General features: G+C 39.2%; 5 protein-coding genes and 1 non-coding gene across 7 annotated transcripts; 5 read left to right on the top strand and 1 right to left on the bottom strand.

Moving 5' to 3' along the window:
• Positions 1-350: 350 nt before the first annotated feature.
• Positions 351-3,445, top strand: LOC111791899 (pyruvate decarboxylase 1). Of its 2 annotated transcripts, XM_023673413.1 has the most exons (7): positions 351-1,008; positions 1,095-1,258; positions 1,436-2,086; positions 2,193-2,310; positions 2,383-2,571; positions 2,660-2,737; positions 3,249-3,445. In XM_023673413.1, exons 1-7 carry the CDS (start codon positions 484-486, stop codon positions 3,279-3,281), a joined length of 1,758 nt encoding a protein of 585 aa, XP_023529181.1. In that variant the 5' UTR covers positions 351-483; the 3' UTR covers positions 3,282-3,445. The 2 variants fall into 2 exon arrangements, with proteins under 2 accessions (XP_023529181.1, XP_023529180.1); XM_023673412.1 differs by lacking the exon at positions 3,249-3,445 and having other exon boundaries at positions 352-1,008; positions 2,660-3,014.
• Positions 3,446-3,578: 133 nt separating this feature from the next.
• Positions 3,579-6,761, top strand: LOC111791898 (receptor like protein 42-like). The gene has a single exon (XM_023673411.1). The coding sequence runs from the start codon at positions 3,597-3,599 to the stop codon at positions 6,753-6,755; it is 3,159 nt and encodes a 1,052-aa protein (XP_023529179.1). The 5' UTR covers positions 3,579-3,596; the 3' UTR covers positions 6,756-6,761.
• A 1,468-nt stretch (positions 6,762-8,229) lies between these two features.
• Positions 8,230-11,625, top strand: LOC111791556 (receptor-like protein 12). Its single transcript, XM_023672943.1, has one exon. It carries the CDS (start codon positions 8,230-8,232, stop codon positions 11,623-11,625), a length of 3,396 nt encoding a protein of 1,131 aa, XP_023528711.1.
• Positions 11,626-11,971: 346 nt separating this feature from the next.
• LOC111791902 (UPF0098 protein TC_0109) lies at positions 11,972-12,720 on the top strand. Its single transcript, XM_023673415.1, has 2 exons — positions 11,972-12,443; positions 12,548-12,720. Exons 1-2 carry the CDS (start codon positions 12,015-12,017, stop codon positions 12,620-12,622), a joined length of 504 nt encoding a protein of 167 aa, XP_023529183.1. The 5' UTR covers positions 11,972-12,014; the 3' UTR covers positions 12,623-12,720.
• A 33-nt stretch (positions 12,721-12,753) lies between these two features.
• Positions 12,754-14,981, bottom strand: LOC111791901 (ammonium transporter 2-like). The gene is made up of 4 exons (XM_023673414.1): positions 14,083-14,981; positions 13,718-14,003; positions 13,427-13,530; positions 12,754-13,334 (listed from the first exon to the last, which is right to left on the bottom strand). The coding sequence occupies exons 1-4, from the start codon at positions 14,719-14,721 to the stop codon at positions 12,900-12,902; spliced, it is 1,464 nt and encodes a 487-aa protein (XP_023529182.1). The 5' UTR covers positions 14,722-14,981; the 3' UTR covers positions 12,754-12,899.
• A 1,246-nt stretch (positions 14,982-16,227) lies between these two features.
• On the top strand, positions 16,228-16,300 carry TRNAE-CUC. The gene has a single exon. It is a non-coding gene; the product is annotated as a tRNA-Glu (tRNA).
• The last annotated feature ends 590 nt before the right edge of the window (positions 16,301-16,890 follow it).

Below are 16,890 nucleotides of genomic sequence, written 5' to 3'. Positions count from 1 at the left end.
ATAGCATTCTATATGTTGTTTAAAAATTAATAAATAAATATAAAATAACATATATTAATAAATAGAAATACAGCGACCTCCCGTATTTGGAAAAAAAAAAAAAGTGATGTATTGTTGTTTTATTAAAACAATAAATGATGGAAAATTAATAAATAAGGAAGGGAGAATTTGATTTTCTCGTCAAACTCCGATCACAGTAATTACGGATTCTAGCCCACGAGAATCCACAGGCATCAGCGCACTCCAAAAATAACCTTTTTCAAAACCGTCTTTGTTTTGCTCTGTAAAAAAAAAAAAAAAAAAAAAAAAAAAAAAAAAAAAAAAAANACCACTCGCCACCCACTGCAACTCCCACGCCATTGCCGCCACTTCATCCCTTTATATATAAGCCTCTTCATTTCCTCTCCATTTCATCGTTCTAAACCACCGTTCTCTAATTTCCCGATTTCATATTTCGATCAAATCTCATCCATTCCTCAATCAATGGACACCAAAATCGGATCGCTCGATGCTTGCAAACCCGCCAACAACGCTGTCTGTTGCCCATCCAACGGCTCTGTTTGCACCATCCAAAATTCCGTCCCCTCCACCGTCGTCACCTCGTCGGAGGCTACACTTGGCCGCCACCTGGCGCGGCGCCTGGTCCAAATCGGTATCACCGATGTGTTCTCCGTTCCCGGCGATTTTAACCTGACGCTTCTCGACCATTTAATCGCCGAGCCTGGGCTCAACAACATCGGCTGCTGTAACGAGCTTAATGCTGGATATGCCGCTGATGGCTACGCCAGATCCCGCGGCGTCGGTGCGTGTGTCGTCACGTTCACCGTCGGCGGTCTTAGCGTTCTGAATGCCATAGCCGGCGCCTACAGTGAGAACTTGCCACTCATTTGCATCGTCGGTGGCCCTAACTCCAATGACTATGGAACTAACAGAATCCTTCATCACACTATCGGCCTCCCTGACTTCAGCCAAGAACTCCGATGCTTTCAAACCGTCACTTGCTTTCAGGTACTACACAAGATCTTATTGCATGCCTTTCTTTTGTGGTTCTAGATTTTTGTTGATTAATGAGGCGATTTCTTGTTTTTGTTTAGGCTGTTGTGAATAATCTTGAAGATGCTCATGAGTTGATTGATACAGCCATTTCTACTGCCTTGAAAGAAAGCAAGCCTGTTTATATAAGTATTGGTTGTAATTTGCCTGGGATTCCTCACCCCACCTTCAGCCGTGATCCAGTTCCATTTTCGCTTTCTCCCAAGTAAGTTCTGTTCAAGAATAAGTGCATAAATTGTTCTGTAATTTATTAGACGCTATTAGACGCACATTCACATCAGATAATTAAATTTCCTGGAAGTTTGGGGCCTAAGTTTATAATGGCATGTTAAAGAGGAACTTAGCTTTGAAATTATTGAATGGATTTCTGTGATGGGAACAGAGTGAGCAATCCACATGGGCTAGAGGCGGCAGTGGAGGCGGCGGCACAATTCTTGAACAAGGCCGTGAAGCCAGTGCTTGTTGGTGGGCCTAAATTGCGAGTTGCCAAGGGCTGTGATGCTTTTGTGGAGCTCGCTGATGCTTGTGGCTACGCCTTGTCTGTGATGCCATCGGCGAAAGGGCTTGTCCCCGAGCACCATCCTCATTTCATTGGAACTTACTGGGGCGCTGTCAGTACCTCCTTCTGTGCCGAGATTGTGGAGTCTGCTGATTCATACTTGTTTGCCGGACCCATTTTCAATGACTACAGCTCTGTTGGGTACTCTCTTTTGCTCAAAAGGGAGAAGGCCATTATTGTGCAGCCCGATCGGGTGACCATCGGCAACGGACCCACATTTGGTTGTGTTCTAATGAAAGATTTCCTTCAAGCACTTTCAAAACGTGTTAACAAAAACACCACGGCATATGAAAACTACCATAGAATCTTTGTTCCTGAAGGCCATCCTTTGAAATCAGAACCCAAAGAAGCGTTGAGGGTCAATATTTTATTCCAACACATTCAAAAGATGCTCAGTGGTCAAACGGCTGTGATTGCTGAGACGGGGGACTCTTGGTTCAACTGCCAGAAACTTAAATTGCCAAAGGGATGCGGGTAAGCCATTGTTTGCCAAATTTACAATGATATCAACCGTTATGTTCAGATCCTAAAAAAGGTTCTTTACTTTCCTCTTTTTGTTTGTTTGTTTGTTTATTTGCAGATATGAGTTCCAAATGCAGTATGGTTCTATTGGTTGGTCAGTTGGCGCCACTCTTGGATATGCACAGGCTGTACCAGAGAAGAGAGTAATTGCCTGTATTGGTGATGGAAGCTTCCAGGTAAAAATTTGGTTCGATCGAACATTTCGAGTACGACTTTCGGTTGTTAATCAGTACTGCTTCACATCACAGGTGACTGCACAAGACATATCGACAATGATCCGTTGCGGACAGAAAACCATCATATTCTTGATAAACAATGGTGGTTACACGATTGAAGTCGAGATCCACGACGGGCCTTACAATGTGATCAAGAATTGGAACTACACGGCATTGGTCGATGCAATCCACAACGGGGAGGGGAAGTGTTGGACGACAAAGGTAAGTTGGTATCGAACTCTTTGGTTTGAGAGCTGCAGGGGAGGAATAAGAGGAATCCTGTGTTTAATGAACGAATTCGGTGTTGCAGGTTCGATGCGAGGAAGAGCTTATTGAGGCCATTGGAACAGCCACAGGAGACAAAAAGGACAGCTTGTGTTTCATTGAGGTAATCGCTCACAAGGATGATACTAGCAAAGAGCTATTGGAATGGGGCTCTAGAGTCTCTGCTGCCAACAGCCGCCCTCCCAATCCTCAGTAAACAAACCAAAAAAAAAAAAAAAAAAAAAAAAAAAAAAAAAANACTTCATCAACTTTGCAGCAATTTGCTTCCTCGTTATTGTGTTTGATTTGAGATTGTATTAGAAAAAAAAAAAAACAAGTATTTTGTTGTGTAAATTCCTTCGAACATTTTCTTATCGAGAGCAATATCTTCTTGAGTTTTATATTCTTTTCTTGGATTCCCTCTTGAGCACGTGCTCCTCACGTGATGTTTGGTTCAGTACGAAAATTAAAAAACGTTCAGACGCGACTGTAGAACACATTAAATAATATTAATAATAATACTTAATTGAAAACAATTTAAAAAAACGGCAGCTACATATGATGAAAGAAGAATGAAATTAGGTGAAAAACATTTGACTAATTAAACAAAGATTAATAAATATTTCATGTCTCAGGTTGCAGTTGTTCGTGGAGAAGCTGAAGTTTAAGGATTCTAAAGAGCACGACAATCTGAGAGGAATGTTTGTCTAGAGGCAAAGCTGGCTGTTTTTCTCGTTTATATTAGTGTCCCTTTGAACTTAAAATTAAAAATATTACATATTATATGGGTTGACCTGACCATCGATTTCTCTCTTTTTAAATGCTAATTATTCAAAAATTAGCAGCGAGACGACTCCCAAACTTGTGGTCAATGTGCCTGGTCGTCGAAGCAACTTCAAAATTTTCCCCATACTAAATCATCATGCTTCATTGCCGTTTCTCTTCTTCAAAATTCGTCCCCTTCTGTACGGCTATCCATTCCAATGGCGAATCTGCTGCTGCTACTTTCATGCCTTTTTCTCATACCCATATGGTCGATATTACTTCCAATTGAAACTAATATGGTGCTTGGACGATGCCCTGAGGATCAGCGGTCCCTGTTGCTCGAATTGAAGAATAATCTCACATACCAATCTGATTTGTCCGTCAAACTGGTTCTGTGGAATGAAAGTGTAGCGTACTGTAATTGGAAGGGTGTTACCTGTGATGACGCCTGTGTTATCGGTCTTGATTTGAGCGATGAGTTCATTTCCGGTGGGATTGATAATTCCAGTAGTCTTTTCCGTCTTCGGTTCTTGCGAAGTTTGAACTTGGGTTTCAACCGGTTCAATTCCACGATGCCGTCTGGATTTGAGAGGCTTTCGAGTTTGAGTGTGCTGAATATGTCTAATTCTGGATTTGGGGGACAGATTCCAATTGGGATCTCAAGCTTAACAGGGTTGGTTATGCTCGATCTTACTGGCTCATTTCTCTTTCAACCTTTGACACTGAAGCTTGAGAACCCAAATTTGACGTCTCTTGTTAACAATTTGACCAATTTGAGAGCTCTATATCTTGATGGTGTAGATTTATCAGCTGCGGGAAGAGAGTGGTGCAAGGCCTTATCGTCTTCACTGCATAATCTGAGAGTGTTGAGTTTGTCGGACTGTTCACTTTCTGGACCTCTTGATTCTTCACTTGCGAAGCTTCAAAATCTATCAGAAATTCGTCTGGATAGCAACTTCTTTTCCTCACCGGTTCCCAAGGAATTTGCAGATTTCCCAAATTTGACTTCGCTGCATCTTAGCAATTCAAGATTATTTGGAGAATTCCCTCAAAGAATATTCCAGGTATCAACTCTCCAAACTCTGGACTTATCCCTGAATCTATTGCTGAAAGGTTCTCTTCCAGATTTCCAATTCAATGGATCCCTTCAAGTTCTTTTGCTTCGTGTCACAAATTTCTCCGGGGAACTGCCAAATTCTATTGGATATTTTAAGAACTTGACCAGATTAGACTTGGAGAGTTGCAACTTTGGTGGGTCCATCCCAAATTCTATCGAGAAGCTTACACAACTCACATATATGGATCTTTCGAGCAACAGATTTGTTGGTCCAATCCCATCCTTATCCTTATTGAAGAATCTTACAGTTTTGAACCTTGCCCATAATGGGTTGAATGGTTCCATGCTTTCCACTGAATGGGAAGAGCTTTCCAATCTTGTTAACCTTGACCTGCGTAACAATTCTCTCACTGGAAATGTTCCTTTATCTCTGTTCCATCATCCCGCAATCCAGAAAATTCATCTCAGCTACAACCAATTTACTGGTAGTTTGAATGAGCTCGCCGACGTGTCCTCATTCTTACTTGATACCCTTACATTGAAGAGCAATCGGTTAGGAGGTCCATTCCCATTGTCGTTTTTTAAACTTCGAGGTCTTAATATTCTCTCACTTTCATTCAACAATTTTACTGGAAAATTGAAGCTAGACATGTTCAAGCAGCTTAAGAATATGACGAGACTTGAACTCTCAAGTAACAGTTTGTCAGTTGAAACAGAGAGTACTGATTCAAGTTCTACCTTTCCTCAAATGACCACACTGAAGTTGGCCTCTTGTAAGTTAAAAAAGTTCCCTGACTTCTTGAAAACCCAATCTCTGCTCAACTCTCTTGATCTCTCTGATAATGAACTTCAAGGAAAAGTACCTCTTTGGATTTGGGGACTCAGAACTGTTTCTCAATTAAATCTTTCTTGCAACTCTCTTGCTGGTTTTGAAGGATCACCAAAGAATCTTTCTTCCCGTCTCTATCTTCTTGACCTTCATTCCAACAAATTTGAAGGGCCACTTTCGTTCTTTCCTCCATCTCCTACCTATTTGGATTTCTCCAATAACAGTTTCAGTTCTGTTATTCCACCTGCGGTCGGAAACTACCTTGCGTCTACAATTTTCTTTTCTCTGTCAAGAAATTCTTTTGAAGGTAGTATTCCGGAATCCATATGCAATACTATAAATCTTAAAGTACTGGATTTGTCTAGTAATAACTTGAGTGGCATGCTTCCCCAATGTCTAACTCAGAGGACTGATCATCTTGTGGTACTAAATCTCAGAGGAAACGCCTTAAATGGCCCTATTCCTATTTCATTTCCAGTTAATTGCAGTCTAAGGACTCTTGATCTAAGTGGAAACAACATTGAAGGGGAGTTACCGAAATCTTTATCCAATTGCCGTCATTTGGAGGTCTTGGACATTGGGAATAATCAGATACAAGACATCTTTCCATGCCCATTGAAGAACATATCCACTTTGCGGGTACTTGTTCTTCGCTCGAACAAATTTCATGGGAGGTTTGGATGTCAGGAGAGCAATGGCAGCTGGGAGAGCCTGCAAATTGTGGACATATCTCGAAATAACTTCAATGGCAGTATTTCTGGGAAGAGCATAGTAAAATGGAAAGCAATGGTGAATGAGGAAGATTATAGCAAGTCAAGAGCTATTCACCTTCGTTTTAGTTTCTTCAAATTCAGTTCTGTGAACTATCAAGACACAGTAACCATTACAAGCAAAGGTCTGAACGTTGAACTGAAAAAAATTCTAACAATCTTCACATCCATCGACTTCTCCTGCAATCACTTCGATGGGCAGATACCTATAGAAGTCGGGCAACTTAGGGCGCTTTATCTTCTCAACCTCTCACACAATTCTCTATCGGGTGAAATTCCTTCATCCATAGGAAATTTGAGTCAGCTGGGTTCTTTAGACCTTTCAAATAACAGGCTTAATGGCATAATCCCTTCAGATCTTGCAAGACTATCGTTTCTAGGAGTATTGAATCTCTCCTACAATCTGTTGGTTGGTAAGATCCCTATCGGCCCTCAAATCCAAACATTTTCACCAGATTCCTTCGTAGGTAACGAAGGATTATGCGGATCCCCTTTGCCGAAGGAATGCAAAACTGATATTCGACCATCTTCAGATACAAGAACCTCAGCAGGGGGAGTTTCAGAAAATGAATTTGAATGGAAATACATAATAATTACCTTTGGATTCATATCAGGTGCGATCACGGGTGCAATCGCCGGTCTTTGGGTTTGGGAGAAAAAATCCGATACTTTGATGAGATGGGCCTCGGCTTTAGGTTTTGGTATCAAGAAAAGGGTTTAAATCTTATTTGATATTGAATTTTCCTTTTTTAAAATATCATATTCATGAATTGTGGCGGTCACTTCACTTAAACTCGAATTAATTCTGATGTGGATTTGAGATTTATATACTTTTAAATAACGTTCCAAAAAAGGTCACAGTCGAACAAATAAACTAAATTATAAAAATAAACAAAATAGTTATTTTAAACTTTTGGTTTAACGTTATAAAAGTAAATAAAATTTTCTTAAACTTGTTTCAAGTTTTTGGAAACGTTCAGATTACTTTTTGTTTAAAATGCTATTTTGTATTCCTATTTTTAAAGTTAGATTATAAATATTAATTTTATAAATTTTGGAAAAATTATCTTGGAGTAACTGCATTTTAAATATGATTTTGCAAATATGAAAATTGATTGAAATAAAAATAATGCTTTTTGACCTTTTTACATAGCCGATGAATTTTATGCCATATTTGTAAGTTATGATTGTTATTTGTGTGATTGGCCCATTAAGGTTGAGTGATCAAGTCGCCACTATTTATTTATTTATTTATTTTTTTTTTTTTTTTGCCGTTTTTTTATTAAAATAAATATGTATTGAAAATATGAAATCTCTATTATAGCTCAAATTGAATACTTAAAAGCAATGAACAAATTAATTGAGTTTAAAATAATTTATGTTTAATTTAATAAAATAGGCCTACCTTTCATTTGTAAAATAATAAATTGATTAATCTCGGTAACATAACTAAAAATTACTTGTTAATGATTGTTGACTCATGGAAATATTGGTGAACTAATACTAAAAGCCGACAACCTCGCAGACTTGTTTTTTTTTTTATTTAAAAATAATTTATATGCATTATTTTTTAAAAAAAATGAAATAGTTTTTTTCTTCTAAAGTATAGTGGTAGTAATGATTTAATTTAATTTAAATTTCAAAATAATAGCAAGGATAATGATAAATTAATAAATTATATATGTGAAAATATCATTGTTTATAAATTGCACGATAATTTCAGATAAATTTTTATAAACAAAAATTTAAAGAATAAATAATTTATTTTTATTAAAATTGATGGCCAAAATGAATTTTTTAAGCTCCAAATACTAGAAGACTCGAGGAGAATGGAGTAAAATACGTTGTAATGTTGTATAGGTAGGAGAAAAATGAAATCCGTAGCGTTGCGGCGGCGGAAATTTTGGTATTGGGTTCACATAGACGCGGTTTATGTTGAATGCGCTTCCATCGCTGACCATTCCACCGTCCTTGAATGCCATTTCCCCTAATTTCTCTTTTTTCTTCATTCTTCGTCTTCCTCTCTGTTCTTCGTCTTCCCGCATTTGTTTCTTCGCATTCGGATTCTGGTCCTGCCGAACCCACACATGTCTGGAGGTCAACCTGGTGGCTTATGAACATCCTTAAACTCATTACTAATTCACACCACTTTCCCCATTTCTTATCCGTATGGACCTTTCCAGTAGTCGGCCCCGATGAGAAATCTGATATCTTCATGCATTTTTTTGATATTCAATTCCTCGATTTTACTTAGCATAGGAAATCTTGTGGTCTCTGGACGATGCCCTGAGGATCAGCGGTCTCTGTTGCTCGAATTCAGGAATAATCTCACGTACAAATCTAATTTGTCCGTGAAACTGGTTCAGTGGAATGAAAGTGTCGATTACTGTATTTGGAAGGGTGTTACCTGTGTTGACGGCTGTGTTACTGGTCTTGATTTGAGCGATGAGTTGATTTCTGGAGGGATTGATAATTCCAGTAGTCTTTTCAGTCTTCGGTTCTTGCGAATTTTGAACTTGGCTTTCAACAGGTTCAATTCCACGATGCCGTCCGGATTTGAGAGGCTTTCGAGTTTGAGTGTGCTGAATATGTCTAATTCTGGATTTGGAGGCCAGATTCCTATTGAGATTTCAAGCTTAACAGGGTTGGTTATGCTCGATCTCACTAGCTCGTCTCTTTTTCAAGCTTCGACACTGAAGCTCGAGAACCCAAATTTGACGACTCTTGTTCATAATCTGAGCAATTTGAGAGTTCTATATCTTGATGGTGTTGATTTATCAGCTGCAGGAAGTGAATGGTGCAAGGCCTTATCGTCTTCGCTGCATAATCTGAGAGCGTTGAGTTTGTCCGGCTGTTCACTTTCTGGACCTCTCGATTCTTCCCTTGCGAAGCTTCCAAATCTATCAGAAATTCGTCTGGATAGCAACAACTTTTCCTCACCGGTTCCCAAGGAATTTGCAGATTTCCCTAATTTGACTTCGCTGCATCTTAGCAATTCAAGATTATTTGGAGAATTCCCCCAAAGAATATTCCAGGTATCAACTCTCCAAACTCTGGACTTATCCCTGAATATGTTGCTGCAAGGTTCTCTTCCAGATTCCCAATTCAATGGATCCCTTCAAGTTCTTTTGCTTCGTAACACCAATTTTTCTGGGGAACTGCCAAATTGTATTGGGTATTATAAGAACTTAACCAGATTAGACTTGACGAGTTGCAACTTTGGTGGGTCGATCCCAAATTCTATTCAAAAGCTCACACAACTCACATATATGGATCTTTCGAGCAACAGATTTGTTGGTCCAATCCCATCCTTATCCTTATTAAAGAATCTTACTGTTTTAAACCTTGCTCATAATAGGTTGAATGGTTCCATGCTTTCCACTAAATGGGAAGAGCTTTCCAATCTTGTTAACCTTGACTTGCGTAACAATTCCCTCGCTGGAAATGTTCCTTTATCTATATTCCATCTTCCCGCAATCCAGAAGATTCAACTCTGCAACAACCAATTTAATGGTAGTTTGAATGAGCTCTCCAACGTGTCTTCTTTCTTACTTGATACCCTTACTTTGGAGAGCAATCGGTTAGAGGGACCATTCCCATCGTCGTTTTTTGAACTTCGAGGTCTTAAGATTCTCTCACTTTCATTCAACAATTTTACTGGAAAATTGAATCTGGACATGTTCAAGCAGCTTAAGAACATAACAAGACTTGAACTCTCAAGTAACAGCCTGTCAGTCGAAACAGAGAGCACTAATTCAAGTTCTACCTTTCCTCAAATGACCACACTGAAGTTGGCCTCTTGTAAGTTAAAAAAGTTCCCTGACTTCTTGAAAAACCAATCTCTGCTCAACTCTCTTGACCTCTCTGATAATGAACTTCAAGGAAAAGTACCTCTTTGGATTTGGGGACTCAGAACTGTTTCTCAATTAAATCTTTCTTGCAACTCTCTAGCTGCTTTTGAAGGATCTCCAAACGATCTTTCTTCCCGTCTCTATCTTCTTGACCTTCATTCCAACGTATTTGAAGGGCCACTCTCGGTTTTCCCCCCATCTGCTTCCTATTTGGATTTCTCCAATAACAGTTTCAGTTCTGTTATTCCACCTGCGGTTGGAAACTACCTCGCGTCTACAGTTTTCTTGTCTCTCTCAAGAAATTCTTTTGAAGGAAGTATTCCGGAATCCATATGCAATGCTACAAGTCTTCAAGTACTGGATTTGTCTAGTAATAACTTGCGTGGCATGTTTCCCCAATGTCTAACTCAGAGGACTGATAATCTTGTGGTACTAAACCTTAGAGGAAACGCCTTGAATGGCTCCATTCCTAATACATTTCCAGTTACTTGCAGTCTGAGGACTCTTGATCTAAGCGTAAACAACATCGAAGGGAAGGTACCGAAATCTTTATCCAATTGCCGACAGTTGGAGGTTCTGGACCTTGGGAATAATCAGATACAAGATGTCTTTCCATGCCCATTGAAGAACATATCCACTCTGCGGGTGCTTGTTCTTCGCTCGAATAAATTTCATGGGAAGTTTGGATGTCATGAGATCAATGGCACCTGGAAGAGCCTGCAAATTGTGGACATATCTCGAAACAACTTCAATGGCAGTATTTCTGGGAAGTGCATAGTAAAATGGAAAGCAATGGTGAATGAGGAAGATTATAGCAAGTCAAGAGCTAACCACCTTCGTTTTAATTTCTTCAAATTCAGTTCTGTGAACTATCAAGACACAGTAACTATTACGAGCAAAGGTCTGGACGTGGAGCTCCAAAAAATTCTAACAGTCTACACATCCATCGACTTCTCCTGCAATTCCTTCGATGGGCAGATACCTATAGAAGTGGGGCAACTTAGAGCGCTTTATGTTCTCAACTTGTCACACAATTCTCTGTCGGGTGAAATTCCTTCATCCATAGGAAATTTAAGTCAGCTGGGTTCTCTAGACCTTTCAAGTAACAGGCTTAGTGGCACAATCCCTGCACAGCTTGCAAAACTTTCGTTTCTAGGAGTGTTGAATCTCTCCTACAATCTGTTGGTTGGTATGATCCCGAATGGCCCTCAAATCCAAACATTTTCACCAGATTCCTTCGCGGGTAATCCAGGATTGTGCGGAGCCCCTTTGGCGAAGGAATGCAAAACCACCACCCATTCAACTTCAGACACAAGATTCTCGGAGTCATCTTCAGCAGCTGATGCTGATTGGCAATTCATATTCATTGGAGTTGGATTCGGAGTAGGAGCAGCTGCAGTTGTTGCTCCTCTTATGTTTTTGGATGTCGCAAGAAAATGGTCGGACGAAACGGTTGACAAAATTATTCTGGTCATTCTTCCATTGATGGGATACATGTACCTGACTTCCAGTGAACGCAAAATCGAAGCAGAAGAAGATGATGATAGTGAAGATGAGGATTACATTGCTGTTGTTGGGTATGAAAATGAAGGAAGTGAAGAAAGATCCGCAGAGTTTGAAGGGCCATATTGTGTTTTTTGTTCCAAACTTGATATCTACAGGAAGAAGGTTATTCATGATCCTCGATGTACATGCGTCCCTTCACCTTCCCCATCTTCTTCCCATTCTACATTTCTATAGAAAAATTCAATCATCAAAAGTTCATACTTTCCATTCTTTTTGAGATTCTATTATTTAGAATATAAGAGCCTTTCTTCTGTACATAATTCAAGGTTTGATCATTCCCTGTGTAACTATCTCCTCATAATATATTATCATTCGTATTTACTTTATAGTATTTTATATTTTATTAAAACATAACTTTACCGGGCACTAAATAAAAAAGTATAAACCGCATTCCGCTTGGAACAGTCTACGCTTGCCACGTTAAAGGTAACGTGTTGTCGCCATCTCGAAGCTTCTGGCTCTATGTCTTAGTGGGTAGATACGTGGCCAAGAGCCAAAGAAAGTCTATAAAAAAGGGGCATTCCCATGACGCAGCAGACAAGAAGAAGAAGAAGCTAAGGACCATGGCCGACAGCGAGGAGTTCAGGCTGGCGTCTTCAGCAATAGACCACGAAGGAAGGTTGCCAAGAAAGTACACATCAGAAGGCCAAGGGGCGCAGAAGAATAGATCTCCGCCGTTGGAATGGTACAACGTGCCTCAAGGGACCAAGACCCTCGCACTTGTGGTGCAGGACATCGACGCGCCGAACCCGGACGGCCCTATTGTGCCGTGGACTGTTTGGGTGGTTGTGAACATACCGCCAAGCTTGAAGGGCCTTCCCGAAGATTTCTCTGGGAACCAACAGGGGCTCGGTAAGGATTATGCGGCTATCCAAGAGGGCAACAACGACGATAAAATCCCTGGGTGGCGTGTACCCACTTTGCCCTCACTTGGCCACCGCTTTGAGTTCAAGCTCTACGCTTTGGACGATGAGATGAACCTCGGCAATAAGGTCAATTATAGCCCAGGAATATTAATATTAAAAATTAAAATTGATGAGCGTCTAATCATTTCCTTTCCATCTTTTGGTTAATGATTCCGTGCCTTGACTTGCAGCCGACAAAGGAGAAGCTGTTGGACGAAATAGAAGGGCACGTGCTGGGAGAAGCTGTATTAATGGCGATCTTCTGATCATGGGACGGGACATTCAACTTTTTGTACTCTTTTTTGTCACTTTCTTATCTGAAATGGAGCTGCAGGGGAGAGGAGAAAACTCTGTATTTTGTGCATTAAATCTTCGTCACCATAATAACAGAGGAATGTCACCATAATAACAGAGGAATGTCACCATAATAACAGAGGAATGTCACCACACCAGGAATAAACTTCGGAACAAAAATTAAGCCCCACTAAAATTATGTACATTCAAGACGCACTCGAATCAAACCAAAGCAGGCTTTAAAAATGTTTACAACTCGATTATCACTCCTCTAGCACCATGGATATAAGGCGAGGCCGTTCCTTCTTCAATATTGTTCCCCGCAGTGCCGTGCCTTCTGGGATCGAATTTCTCGCCGTCGCCCCAAAGAGCATAAGCCTCCTCGCCGTGGACGGCGTCATCGCCGATCATAAGTGCCTCGTCAGGCATCCTCAATGGCATAAACAGCCGAATAAAGAGGAGTATTATGGTCGTAGACACTACGTTCCATCCTATAATAAACGCGGATCCGGCCAGTTGTTTCAGGAATTGAACGCCGCCGTTTTTGCCGTAAAAGGCTCCGCGTGTGCCGGTTATCGGTAGGTATAGATCGCATAGAGTGGGCTCGGCTAAAAGCCCTGTTAAAAGCCCGCCCATCATTCCCGCCACCGCGTGCGTGTGAAATACGCCGAGCGTGTCGTCAGCCTGTTACACGTGATTTGACAAAATTTAAAATAAAATATTAAATATGTAATTATGTAAATTATAACAACAATGGTTGAAATTTGGTTTTTTACCTTTTGCAAGAAACTCGATTTTTTATGAAGGACCATCATGGATACCCATGGAATACTCCCTCCCAGAATCCCCATTATCATAGCCGCCCACGTCTGCACTACTCCTGTTTCCATTTATTTGTTAAAAATGTTTGACAATTTAATTTTATAAACAATATAATTATCCGAGTCAAATGTAATATACATTAATAATATCATTAATATCATACCCTCATTTAATTCTATATTTATTAAAACCCCCTAATTTAATTATAATTACACGTAAGCTAAAAAAAACATTACAAAAATTACCTGCGCCGGGAGTAACGCAAGCCAAGCCAGTCATCATACCCTGAATGGCTCCAATCACCGATGGCTTCCCAAAGTACAACACGTCCAAAATGGTCCACACCAGCAGGCTCGTCGCGGCGCTCACGTTCGTATTCAGCACAGCTATCGACGCGACCACGTTCGCCGAGTGCGGCGCCCCGCCGTTAAATCCAGACCATCCCATCCACAGCAGCCCTGCTCCGGCCAGCATCAGCAGTACGTTATTGGGCGGAAACCTCTCCCTGTCACTCTTAATCCTCGGCCCAACCTGACCAAACAGTTGAAAGCCAATCAATTCAAAACCCTGTTCGAAAACAAATCAAATTCACTCAGGTTTTTGCTATTACCCAATAAGCGGCGGTCAGGCCAGCAATCCCTGAAGAGAGATGGATCACGTAGCCGCCGGAGTAATCAATTACGCCCCATTGAAAGAGAAACCCTCCGCCCCAAACAGAATATGCTCCGACGGTGTATGCGAAAATTACCCAAAGAGGAACAAACGCCATCCAAGCTTTGATGTTCATTCTTGCAAGAACAGAGCCAGCCAGTAAAATCACCGTAATCGCAGCAAAAGTGAACTGGAAATACACAAGCGAAGCCATCGGAATATTGGGTTCAATTCTGAGCGTTACCCTTCCATCGTTGTTTGTATTGCCACTCTCAGGGATATTAGCTCGGTCAATTAGGTAACTTTGGGTCAGAGCTGGAATCCCTTTGCCCCACAGAGGAACCAGCTGGTCGCCAAAGGCCATTCGGTAACCGACGAGGACCCAACAAATTAGAACGGCGGCGAAGGCGTAGAGGACCATAAAGGCAGAATTGACAGCCCATTTCTTTTTGACGATGCTGGCGTAGAGAATCACAAGGCCAGGCATGCTCTGAAGTCCGACGAGAGTGGAGGCTGTAATTTGCCAAGAGTTGTCGCCGGTGTTCAGCCATGGCGGGGATCCGGCGGCCATGTTTCCCGGCTGGGCGGTGTTGTTCATCAGGAATTTGGTGATTTTTTGAGGGTTGGAAGAAAGTGAGAGGTTGGAGAATGAAGTTTGAAATTTGATGGAGGAAGGAAATTTGGAGGGTATGAGAAGTGGGTTTCTAGGAATTGAAGTGCTGATAGCGAGATTTGAAGGATGTTGAAGGAATGGGGTGAGAAATTGGAAGTAGTTGAGTTCTTTTTCAGCGGAGTCGCATAAAAAATGGTATCAACTGGAGCCGAGTGGGTGCCGTTTTGACCCTATATTCCTCCTCTATACTCCTCCTCCTGCCTCCGCGGAGTACTTCCATCTTCCCACCTTCAGTATTAAAATCATAATTCATAATTATATCATCCTTTAAATTAATCTATAAATTTTTACTTTAAACATAAATAAACGCTATGATTTTCATCCTCTAATTATATCAATTACTGATTTTTATTTTTCAATATTTTTATCTCAATTATTTGGATTCTTTTAAGAGCCAACTTTGAATAGTTCATCTAGGAAATAACAAACAAAATACATCAAAAATATTTTATAATTATTATTTTTATTTTATTTCATAGACATATTTTAGAATAGAAAATTACCAAACATAACTCAACCATTTACTTTGAAATATAAATACAACGCTTAATTTTTCTACATTTTTTTTAGTTCAACCCGAACGTGGAAATATAATTTTAAATAATTTTCTTTTTTTTTTTCAAGAATTATGTTTAGAGCCACATCCGTCTTTATTAATATTTAAGAATGACCATTAGAATCAAAACAATAAACCGTCAATTTATTGTTTGTAATTTAAAATTTAAATATTCATTTAAGTTGTACTCCGTTTGTATAAATTAAATAAATAAATAGGCTTACAATAAATAAGGTGCAACTATATAATTTTTAATTTGAATATTATGTGTCTATAATCATAAGTGGACAAATTCTTTATCTCCTATAATGAAGAAAACTAATATTGACAATTATTTTTAAACTACGAGACGTCAGCTCATTTAATATATAATTAAAAAAATGATAATAGAATTAGAGATGGAAAATAAAAACAAGTTTATAGTTTAGGATTGTTGAACAAGAAAATGGGAACTAACCTTTATAATATATACAAACATTGAACAGAATAATGGAATGGAAGTCAATGCTAGTCTTGCCCCTTTGTAGGGTATCCCGTTCCTGCTAGGGACGTTTTTTAGGAAGATATTTAACACCTATAAATTAAATATTATTTTATTAGAAAAGTTAATGAAATATATTTGAAGTTCAGGAGTAAAAAATAATCTTTTGAAATTTGATGAATATAATTAAAAACTATGGATTTTTTTTTTTTTTTTTTTTTTTTTGTATAATTTAAAATTAAAAAATTAACATTTATGTATATTTTCTTAATTTCGTACACAAGTTATTATCTTGTGATTAGGGCTTGAGGCCCCTTAACGAGTTAACAAATGGGTTGGGCCTAACGTAAAATGAATGTGTTTTAATTTTTTATGTAACCATTGATCTCAACAATCCGTTGTAGTCTAGTTGGTCAGGATATTCGGCTCTCACCCGAAAGACCCGGGTTCAAGTCCCGGCAACGGAAATTTTGCATTTTTTTTTAATTTATAGGGCTCGTTGGGCCTATGTCAGAGACCTTTTGGGCTTGAGGGGCTTAAGAGGGCCAGAGATGTTGGAGTATTGACCAATTCAGTTAGGATTTATCGCCATCGCTATTATGTTAATGGTCTTCTTTTATTTATTTTTTAAAGCGTAAGTTTGCGTCACACTATTAAAAATCTAAATTCAAGTGCTATATATATATATTTATTTATTTATTTATTTTGTTGCTTGACTTAGTAAAATAAGGAGTATTTTAACGAGGCACCATATAATCACACTATGACATCATTATTTCTCCACATGCTTGATTTTTGAATGATTGTAATATAATATTATTTTATTTATCAAAATTCAAAACCCACTAGTTTTTTTTTTTTAAATATAGTGAGTAATAATGAAGCTTAGACTCCTAATCATTACTTAGCCCATTTTAGTAATTTTGCTTTGCTTTATAGCCTTTTTAGTTGACAATTTAGAACCCAAAAGTAACGCTGAAAACATGGAGTTAGTTTGAAAGGGAATATTTATTTCTGGAAATTACTTGGTTTATCGGATATCAATACGCCCATCTCT

The sequence above is a fragment of the Cucurbita pepo genome, chromosome LG03 (genome assembly GCF_002806865.2).
Source record: "Cucurbita pepo subsp. pepo cultivar mu-cu-16 chromosome LG03, ASM280686v2, whole genome shotgun sequence".
NCBI classification, from domain to species: domain Eukaryota; kingdom Viridiplantae; phylum Streptophyta; class Magnoliopsida; order Cucurbitales; family Cucurbitaceae; genus Cucurbita; species Cucurbita pepo.
The sequence above is the reverse complement of the archived record's forward strand: the minus strand, read 5'-3'. Positions and strand labels throughout refer to the sequence as shown.

Coding starts and splice junctions, on each gene's coding strand:
- LOC111791899 (XM_023673412.1), top strand. CDS start 484: ATGGACACCAAAATCGGATCGCTCGATGCTTGCAAACCCGCCAACAAC. Junction 2,087..2,192: donor AAATTGCCAAAGGGATGCGG/GTAAGCCATTGT, acceptor GTTTATTTGCAG/ATATGAGTTCCAAATGCAGT. Junction 2,311..2,382: donor TTGGTGATGGAAGCTTCCAG/GTAAAAATTTGG, acceptor TTCACATCACAG/GTGACTGCACAAGACATATC.
- LOC111791898 (XM_023673411.1), top strand. CDS start 3,597: ATGGCGAATCTGCTGCTGCTACTTTCATGCCTTTTTCTCATACCCATA.
- LOC111791556 (XM_023672943.1), top strand. CDS start 8,230: ATGAGAAATCTGATATCTTCATGCATTTTTTTGATATTCAATTCCTCG.
- LOC111791902 (XM_023673415.1), top strand. CDS start 12,015: ATGGCCGACAGCGAGGAGTTCAGGCTGGCGTCTTCAGCAATAGACCAC. Junction 12,444..12,547: donor AGATGAACCTCGGCAATAAG/GTCAATTATAGC, acceptor CTTGACTTGCAG/CCGACAAAGGAGAAGCTGTT.
- LOC111791901 (XM_023673414.1), bottom strand. CDS start 14,721: ATGAACAACACCGCCCAGCCGGGAAACATGGCCGCCGGATCCCCGCCA. Junction 13,531..13,717: donor TTGCGTTACTCCCGGCGCAG/GTAATTTTTGTA, acceptor AAATGGAAACAG/GAGTAGTGCAGACGTGGGCG. Junction 13,335..13,426: donor AATCGAGTTTCTTGCAAAAG/GTAAAAAACCAA, acceptor CACGTGTAACAG/GCTGACGACACGCTCGGCGT.